This window comes from Salvelinus alpinus, chromosome 7 (assembly GCF_045679555.1).
Source record: "Salvelinus alpinus chromosome 7, SLU_Salpinus.1, whole genome shotgun sequence".
Lineage (NCBI taxonomy): Eukaryota > Metazoa > Chordata > Actinopteri > Salmoniformes > Salmonidae > Salvelinus > Salvelinus alpinus.
This window is the reverse complement of record NC_092092.1, coordinates 20,605,809-20,616,487: the sequence shown is the minus strand read 5'-3', so window position 1 is coordinate 20,616,487 and position 10,679 is coordinate 20,605,809. Positions and strand designations below refer to the sequence as shown.

At 42.0% G+C, this 10,679-nt stretch overlaps 1 protein-coding gene across 1 annotated transcript in view; it reads right to left on the bottom strand.

Moving 5' to 3' along the window:
* Nucleotides 1–2,285: 2,285 nt before the first annotated feature.
* Nucleotides 2,286–10,679, bottom strand: part of itga9 (integrin, alpha 9) — a 134,322-nt gene continuing 125,928 nt past the window's right edge. The window contains exon 28 of the mRNA XM_071409365.1: nt 2,286–7,988. Within this exon, the coding sequence (XP_071265466.1) occupies nt 7,890–7,988 (99 nt within the window). The 3' untranslated portion in view covers nt 2,286–7,889. The remainder of the gene's footprint in view (nt 7,989–10,679) is intronic.

Sequence of the window (10,679 nt, the reverse complement as noted above, 5' to 3'; positions counted from 1 at the left end):
ACGTCTTGGAAAAGAGCGAGAGAAAAAAAACAGCCTGGTTTTCATTTAATGTTGTTGTTATTTAGCCTGGAAACCAAATGGATATGAGCCATCAGCAGAGCCATCTATTTCTATATGCAATAAAAGGCTCTGGTAAAATGGAGCATATCAGTTTGGATTCCAGGCTTGTTGTTATTACTCAGGGCACTCACAGTTTTGTATGGTATTCATATTTTTCACTATGTGATGTTCATGACAAACTTTGCATGTTGTTAAGTTCAGAAAATAAAGTCTGGCTTCAATTAACCGATTCCTGCTCAGATGACTATAAGACATTCTTCCTGTTTTGCAATAGCAGATGGAGTCAACAAATGTGTGTCATGCTAGACCAGAAGAAGCCAGTCCAGGTAGAAGCAAGAGAATATACCTGTCTTGTAAATTTGGGGAACACAGTAAAACCTAAAATTATAAATCTAGCAAATAATACTATTACTGTATATTATATTTTATAAGGATATTCAACCATATTTATTATAGACTACCTGTACTTTGTTGTTTAAATACATGTATGCAAGGGAAGCAGTACACACTTTAAGAGAAAGGATAGAGTGAATTGGAATGCAGGGTCCCACCACCTGTAGGCAATGGCGGCCATGTTCATGGTGGCTCTGGCCACAGCCTGTGCTTCTCCCTCTAGCTGGGTGAACTGCTCTGGTCCCTCCAGCCCCTCTGCCCTCTCACACAGCAGAACCAGGTGGACCAGGTGTACTGCGATGGGGGCCACCACCTTCTCTATAGCAGCTGTCTTTATCAGGCTAGCCTGGTCCAGGAGAGATGCCATACCTGGACACTGGTACTGCAGGAGTGATGGCCAGGAGGTTAGTAATGTTATATTAAGTTTAATTTACAAATGTTACAGATAGCCCATCATGTTGATTAGTTTGTATTTGCAGGTGTTTTTAACATTGGTAACTACAGTAGGTCTCCTTATAAACAACTTCTAAACATATTGTAATGAAACAGCGGGGAGCAGGTCTCGAACCCTCGACCTTCGAGCCCGAGGTCCGGCGCGCTATCGACTGTGGCGCAAAAGCATGCGTGCGGCAAAGTCGATTTCCGCAATTATAAACACAGGGTCGTTACACTACTCCCTCCTTTCAAAGAGCGCGTCCTCGCGCTAGCTTGCGACTCTACGTCTTACAGGAACGCGCTCACCGGCCAAGCACACGCACTGTCGTGGATGCAAGGTCCAATCACTTCTGACACCAATGTAATGAAACAGCAGGGAGCAAGTCTCAAACCCTCGACCTTCGAACCCGAGGTCCGGCGCACTATCGACTGTGCCGCAAAAGCATACTTTTGGGGCACAGTCGATAGCGCGCTGGACTTCGGTCTAGAAGGTTGAGGGTTTGAGACTTGCTCCCTGCTGTTTCATTACAATATGTTAAAGTTACACCCAGCGGAATGACGTTGCCACGAGCAGCGCCGCAGAAATTGCGATGAGTGAGATGCAAGACTTTTCGATGCTCTCTCACAGTCTAGACTCTAGTATCTGTGCACGGGTTAACTTCACGCTGTTGTAGCGTGGTAGCCACCAGACCAAAACAGCAGAGAAGTTGAGCCTTGCGCTTCAACTCTCCTAGTTGGGGTTAATTGACCCAATATGCTGTTTACTTTATGTATTGTTATGTGTTAATAACATTAAGACTACGTTACCCAGCAGGCTATGCGGGGGAAGGTGGTTGAAGAATGCCTTGCATGCCTTGCATGGCTAAACAAAGAGTTTTCTAGCTGAAGTATATGTTCATTAAAAGTATTTAAACCTACACCCTGGTTTGTCATTATACAAGGAGCAAACATAACACGTTCGTCCTCATATTGCTGTGTACCTTTAACTAAATACTTTCATTTTCTTAATAAGTGAAGAGGAAAGCTTTCAATAAATTAAATGCTGAATTTACCTGTGAGGATGACAGCTCTGTCTGCAACTGTTGCAGCATGTAGTAGGCGCTGTAGTCTAGTTGTTTCATCTCACATTCATTATTTAGACGCAACTGAGTGAGAAGCGCTGTGCTTGATGTGAGTGTTTCATGGCAACCAGTATCAGATGACATTTCCCCCTTTTTACTGTGAGAAAAGTACCATCGGTCTGCCACAAGAGGGTGCCATACACCGCAAACCGCTACAGCTATAACAACGTCAAACTGGGAGAACATTTCTTGATAAAAAAAGAGAGAACTTCGTTTTAATCTAAAATGTATCAATAGATAAATATACAGCTTGAACATGAGTTTAAACATCAAACATGTAGAGCAATACTTTTATACAAATGATAATTCAGTGACAGTAGTATATCTTAAACAAAATTCAAATACCTATGCTGTGATAAAGGTGAAACAATATACAAGTAAAGAACGAAACCATCACAGTTAAAATACAAAAAAAACATGTAAAGTTTCCATAGATATCAGGTGCAGAGGAGATGGTGAATGTGTACAGTACTTGCCATGCCAGTGAAATTAATGGGTGACATTAAAATATAGGATGTATTTCTAACCAATCAATCAGAGATCAATGCAGCATGATTGATAAAGACGATGCCATTATAGTAAGCACAGTAAAGTGTCTCAGCCTTTTAGTCTTGTAAAGGAACACCACACCATTCAGCTTTCAAAAAGCTCTACATAACTTAGGGCTCTATTCAATCCGTATCGCGGAAGTTCATCGTTACAGCATGATTCAAATTTAAAGGCAATGTTCCCACGTTAGTGGAGACTGCATTCACGGTAAACGCTGCAGATGTCAGCTCAATAGGAAATTACCTTTAAAATTTGAGCGCAATCTGTAACACGTCAGCGATACTAATTGAATAGAGCCCTTAGAGAAACGCTATGTGAGACACTTCTTACCTAATTTAGTTATAACACAAAAGCCTCTCTGAACCTCCAAAGGCTGTTTTTATATACACTGAGTGTACAAAACATTAGGAACACCTGCTCGTTCTATGACATAGACTGACCAAGTGAAAGCTATGACCCCTTATTGATGTCACTTGTTAAATCCACTTCAATCAGTGTAGATGAAGGGGAGGACTTTTAAGCCTCGAGACAATTGAGACATGGATTGTATATGTATGTCATTCAGAGGGTGAATGGGCAAGACAAAATATTTAAGTGCCTTTGAACAGGGTATGGTAGTATGTGCCAGGCGCACCAGGTTGTGTCAAGAACTGCAACGCTGCTGGGTTTTTCACGCTCAACAGTTTCCTGTGTGTATCAAGAATGGTCTACATGGGCCAGCATCCGTGTGGAACGGTTTCGACACCTTGTAGGCCATGCCCCTACGAATTGAGGATGTTCTGAGGGCAGAAGGGGGTGCAACTCAATATTAGGAAGGTGTTCCTAATGTTTTGTACACTCAGTGTATTCGCCACATATTTTTAAACATAGCACCAGGGGCGCAACTTTCACTGGGAAAATTGTATTTTTGTCCCCCCAGTTTTATAATTGGAGCGTGATTCAAAACGAGGCAACGGTGTGCTTTAGGACCATGCGGACGCCTCCGAGTGGACGGTAGGCTGTTTGGAGTGTTTATTCGACTGGATAAAATAAAACAAATGATTGCCCCCCCCCACTTCTAAAACCAAAGTTGCGCCTCTGCCTAGCACATGCAACATTTGGGATTGCACATTAAGAAACTTTTCAACTCTTTTAGATTGACAGGTGTGCACTTTTAAAACATCTCACATCCACACACATCTCATTGTTCGTCAATTACATCATTCCATGTAAGGAAAGCTTTAGATTAAATTGGGTTTACTCATTTTATCAGATAACACAGATCCACAATTTGAGAAAGAGAAACTGATGTTCTCATAAGCCTTAAATAGCTAGTAGTTTATGCATGGTGATGGACTAGAGTGAAGCATATTCCCTAACCTTGCTATTTTAAGGGTATTACTCAGCCCTGTTTCTCTGTCATGGGAAGGGGCCTCTAGTAATGGGTGTAGCTAGGTATACAATACCCTTGGTCTCTACTAATGGGTGTAGGTAGGTATTAAATGCCCTGGGCATCTACTAATGGGTTAGGTAGGTATTAAATGCCCTGGGTGTCTACTAATGGAATGGGTGTAGGTACAGTTGAAGTCAGAAGTTTACATACACCTGACATTTAATCCTAGTAAAAATTCCCTGTTTTAGGTCAGTTAGGATCACCACTTAATTTTAAGAATGTGAAATGTCAGAATAATAGTAGAGAGAATGATTTATTTCAGCTTGTATTTCTTTCATCACATTCCCAGTGGGTCAGAAGTTCACATACACTCAATTAGTATTTGGTAGCATTTCCTTTAAATTGTTTAACTTGCGTCAAACGTTTCGGGTAGCCTTCCACAAGCTTCCCACAATAAGTTGGGTGAATTTTGGCCCATTCCTTCTTGCAGAGCTGGTGTAACTGAGTCGCACACGCTTTTTCAGTTCTGCCCAAACATTTTCTATAGGTCAGGGCTTTGTGATGGTCACTCCAATACCTTGACTTTGTTGTCCTGGTCATTGTCCATTTGGAAGACCTATTTGCGACCAAGCTTTAACTTCCTGACTGTTGTCTTGAGATGTTGCTTCAATATATCCACATAATTTTCCTCCCTCATGATGCCATCTATTTTGTGAAGTGCACCAGTCCCTCCTGCAGCAAAGCATCCCCACACCATGATGCTACCACCCCCGTGCTTCACGGTTGGGATGGTGTTCTTCGGCTTGCAAGCCTCCCCCTTTTTCCTCCAAACATAACAATGGTCATTATGGCCAAACAGTTATATTTTTGTTTCATCAGACCAGAGGACATTTCTCCAAAAAGTACGATCTTTGTCCCCATGTGCAGTTGCAAACCATAGTCTCTTTTCGCACCAAAGTACGTTCATCTCTAGAAGACAGAATGCACCTCTTTCCTGGAGCGGTATGATGGCTGCGTGGTCCCATGGTGTTTATACTTGCGTACTATTGTTTGTACAGATGAACGTGGTACCTTCAGGCGTTTGGAAATTGCTCCCAAAGATGAACCAGACTTGTGGAGGTCTACAATTATTTTCTGGGGTCTTGGCTGATTTCTTTTGATTTTCCCATGATGTCAAGCAAAGAGGCACTGAGTTTGAAGGTAAGCCTTGAAATACATCCACAGGTACACCTCCAATTGACTCAAATGATGTCAATTAGCCTATCAGAAGCTTCTAAAGCCATGACATCATTTTCGGGAATTTTCCAAGCTATTTAAAGGCACAGTCAACTTAGTGTATGTAAACTTCTGACCCACTGGAATTGTGACACAGTGAATTATAAGTGAAATAATCTGTCTGTAAACAATTATTGGAAAAATTACTTGTGTCATGCACAAAGTAGATGTCCTAACCGACTTGCTAAAACTATAGTTTGTTAACAAGAAATTTGTGGAGTGGTTGAAAAACAAGTTTTAATGACTCCAACCTAAGTGTATGTAAACTTCCGACTTCAACTGTAGGTAGGTATAGTTTACTCTGATCTTGGATATTCATCCTAGCCTCGATTTCAAACTGAATTATTCAGCTTCACTATTGTAAAACTGTGGTAAACATGTAATGAAACAATAGTGAAACGGAACAATTCAGTTTGGATCTAGGCTGTGTTCTTCCGGCAATGTAGAGTAAAACATCCTATAAGGTTTGGTATCGCTCTAGCCTAACATATCATCCTACATTGAGGATCATAAAAACATGTTAACTGAAATTGAAAAACTTTTTGAAACAGGCTATGCTTGTGATTGTTCATGTGGATATCTGAGCGATAGCTCTTTGCCAAAACAGCTTTTGACACTTGATTCTCAAAGAATGTAGCCTATATTCCACTTCTTCTTTATAACATTTCTTGTAGCTTCAAAAGATTGGCGGGATGTGGGTTAAATTACACATTTTAACTGTAAACCAAAATGTTCTAATTTGCATCTAATGCATAGCCCTATGCCAATACTCTATCACTACTGTAACTACAATGTTGTTTATACAGTTCTTTCCATGTAGTTACATAGGTATAATGTCAATTTAAAGGTATAATGTAAACCTTTCCACTCATATGATAGGATACAGTTGAATTTAGTTTTTTTAAATACCATGATTTGTGAAATTTTCCAGACTATCATCTAATTGATGGACCTTCTCCTCTGGCACACAACACTGGAGAGATTATTAACTTAGTGGCGACAAGTGGAATGCTTCTTTGAGCTAAAAATGATGAGTCTATCTGTTTATGCCATCTATCCACTCCTCCTCTATCCACTGTCTCTTCTGCCTTACTCACATTTTAAACTTTCAGTTTGAAAAGACCACACTTTGTGAAATGTGGCAAATTAAGGGCTCTATTCAATCTGTATCGCAGAAGTTCCGCGTTACAGCGTGATTGAAATGTAAAGACAATGTTTCCTCGTTAGCGGAGACGGCATTCACGGCATGCCGGCTTTACATTTCTAGCACGCAATCTGTAATGCTTCAGTCATACAGACTGAATAGAGCTCTAACTGTAAATGAAATGCTCTAGCTACAGTGGTGTTGGTGATGTCTGCATCTGGACCATGGGTTACTTGGTAGTTGATGAGATGAGTTTCCTCTTTACTATATAAAGCGCTTTGAGGGTCTGGAAAAGCGTTACATATACAATCAATTAAAAACTTATTAGAACTCTTGGTTCTTGCTTGGCTATCAGCATTTCTTCATGACAATGACAACTTCGATGTGTGCCAAAAATATAGCTCTGTTTATGGTGAAGGGAAGGTCTACACATAGAAATAGAATGTTGACTTGAATGGGAATGTCCGCTCTAATAGTTATATTTCTATGGGCTTCCATAGGACTTGCTTTGGCTGGTTGCCCATATAGCTATCTAAGGGAGAAGGATATGTGTGAGATATTCAAGAGATATTTGTGAGCAGGAAACAGTACAGAATTATATACTATACTCATATACTATACTATAGATTATCTTTGGCCTCAAAACGAAAGGATCAACTTTGGAAACATAGCATCAACTCTTCTTATCAACTCGGACATCAGTGCTTTAAAGAAAAACATATAGATATGCTTACATTATATTTCAAAAACCCCAACCAACCCTTTCTCGAAGCCCCAATTCAATACAATATGGCTTTAATATGTATAAAAATAAATTTTTGCTACTATTAAAACAGAGCCCTGAGGGTTTTCATGGTCTTGTCTGATAATATCTGTCATTTCCACTTCCTGTCACAGGACATCAATCTCCTTGGGTGAATTCAGGGACGTGAAACACTCTGAACGTTGCAGATAGAAATAGAATGAATAGAGCTGATGCAATTCCCTATTCGGCTATATGACAATCATTTCTGTTCGGCACGATACATTTCTATCTATGTTACAGCCTTCTGAACAGGCCCCTTCTTTCTTTAACAGTTCCATTCTGTTCTTTTCTGTTGGCAGGGAGTTACCTCCATAGATTTGACTGTCAGGAAGTTATCTCCATAAGCTCCATAGGGACTAATTAAATTCTATTGTGAGTGTTGTTTTCATTTGGCACCAAACAGAAGAAAACAAACATTGGGCTTGTCAATTAAGAAATGCTAATTTCCATTTTCTGTTGCACTGAATTAGGGTCCTAATGAATACGACCCTAGCAAGCCACACCAACCATCACCTCAGATGTCTGTTCGTTTGTTTCCTCAATCCCCAGTCCCCCACCCACCAAAATGTCAAGTCTCCCTCCGAACAATCCGGAGAATATTTTTTTCTCTTCCACATATGGAAGATTGAAGGGCCCTTAGTCCTGATTGGCTGGCTGTGGTGAAAGCCCCCAGCTCATTGGATCCTCCATTGACCCAATCCCCAATTCCTGCGCTCTCATTGGCTTCTCTGTCTCTCAGTGGTTCTTTTCCACCCAATCCCAGCTCTCGTCACTGTCCTTCCTGTTTTTCTCAGCCTCGATGATTTCCCGGTAGCGCCGGCGGAAGAAACCCATCTGGGAAAGGGGGAAGGAGAGGAGGATGACAAGGAGAGGGGGAGAGAATAAAACCACTTGTTGTTAGCTCAGGGTCAGTGGTGAGGTGTAGTGGCCAGATGTTTAACCTGTTAAGATTTATACGTCTCTATTTCATTATCTCTGCTCATATGGGCATCAACAATCAACAGTTGCTAGAATCTCAGGTGCAAAGGTTAGGGAGTGAGATGGACCTATGGCCAGATGTTTGACTCATGTCAGTTGTTCTTAGGGTCAGCGGTTTCATATTGTTTGTATGTACGGTATTATATACTGTAGGACAGTGAAAGACTGACAGTAAAGGTAGGAGGAGAGGGTGTGCTAGCAGTGGGTTGGATTCAAACCCTCGCTTGCACTGGTGCATGCATCCCTGAGGCAGTGGCTTAGACTACTACACCACTCCAGGAGCCATCGTAGTCAGTTGTTCTAAGGGCTAATGGGAAGGAGCAGTTGCCAGTGAGGTGGACCTACGGCCAGATGTTTGACCTGTTAAGATTTACCAGTCTCTATTACACTGGCCACCAGGCAGCAACCACCAGGATAGAACCACATTGAATGAAGTTCAGAAAAGTGTCCAGACCAGGCTTCCCTTGCTGGAGATGCACTGTTGAGGCCCTTTGCTCCATTAGGAGCTCAAGTGAGCTTCCGGGCCCTGCTGTTGTGGTGTCTTCCTTGTGCTTCTCATTTTTGATATTGTTTTATGTAGTTTCTACTATTCTAAATGTTATATTTGATGATGATGTGCTGATTGTATGTGGTACTGTCATTATGGTATGTTGTCTTGTTGTCTTTTCTCTCTTGCATTGATCTCATTCATTTATCTCCGTTTGACCAGACCGTTTATTGATACAGACCTCTAGGCTGCGTCTCAAATGGCACCCTATTTCCGACAGATGTAGGATCTTAATTTGAGCCAGTTTGCTACAGCAGAAAAATAATCCTGTAGCAACATGAAACTGAATGATAATTAATGGGCATTTTTTTTAGGTGTTGATACAGTTTGTGGAAATTACAAACTTTAGAAGCCTTTTTTGAACCTTGAATACACCACAAGTTTGCATTTCCTGGCAGGAAAATTCTCAGCAACAAAAGAGTGATCATATTAAGATCTTACATATGTACATACAGTATTGCACTACTTCTGACCAGAGCCCTATGGGATTCCCTATAGACCCTGGTCAAAAGTGGGGCACTATATAGGGAATAGGGTGCAATTTGGGACACCTCTGCCTCAGGAATTTCCAGAAAAAGGGAAATAGTGGACATGGCGCTTGTAAGAGGGGTTTATTTTGGCAGGGTGCAAGGACCTGGGCAAAGGGAGGGGGGACGGCTGGTGTTTCTCTCTCTCACACACACACACACACACACACACACACACACACACACACACACACACACACACACACACACACACACACACACACACACACACACACACACACACACACACACACACACACACACACACACACACACACACACACACACACACACACACACACACACACACACACACACACACACACACACACACACACACACACACACACACACACAGAGAGAGGATATCCCAGGACCAACATTCCAGGGTTTAGTCATGGTATTCCCAGTGGGAAAAATAAGGGAGTAGGAAAAGAGGAAAAGAATAGGAGTTTTGTGTGAAGAGAATTAAGAGGCCTCTTGTCTGGACATCAGTGTGATTGCCATTTCCCCTTCTGAGATCTTTCTTTCATGTGTGTAGTATGGTGTGTGTGTCTGCTTGACTGTGCGTGTGTGGTATGTATGGTTGGTGTAAATTATAGTGAGTTCCTTGTTTAGTTCCTGGGATGGTTGTTAAAGACTGGCCAACAGCACCTCCCCTGTGACTGACTCCATGCCGCTCTAATCCAAGAGAAGCAGCACTTCACAACTGGACTGTGTGAACCAATCTCTGGACAACGTAGCACTGACAAAGGCTTGATGGCTGAAATGTGTTCATTGTGACTGCTGATAATAATTCAAAGTCATACCTTATTTGCGAGTGCTGACTGTCTTTTTCAGAAGAAATGTAGCACTGCCACAGACAAACCAAGAGGCTCTACACAAATTGCCTAATGTAGCTTGTTGTTTAACGAGCTTACGCATTAGCACGGGGAAAACATGTTCCTCTGACAATATGCCAAATGACATTAGCCAATGATGGCGACATTATACCAGGGCTCTCCGAACCCTGTTCCTGGAGAGCTACAGTCATGTAGGTTTTTGCTCCAACCCTAATCTAGCACACCTGATTCTAATAATTAGCTGGTTGATAAGCTGAATCACATTAGTTACAACTAGGGTTGGCGTGAAAACCTACAGGAGGGTAGCTCTCCAGGAACTGGGTTGTCGTGAAAACCTACAGGAGGGTAGCTCTCCAGGAACTGGGTTGGAGTGAAAACCTACAGGAGGGTAGTTCTCCAGAAACTGGGTTGGCGTGAAAACCTACAGGAGGGTAGCTCTCCAGGAACTGGGTTGGAGTGAAAACCTACAGGAGGGTAGCTCTCCAGGAACTGGGTTGGCGTGAAAACCTACAGGAGGGTAGCTCTCCAGGAACTGGGTTGGCGTGAAAACCTACAGGAGGGTAGCTCTCCAGGAACTGGGTTGGCGTTGAAACCTACAGGAGGGTAGCTCTCCAGGAACTGGGTTAGAGTG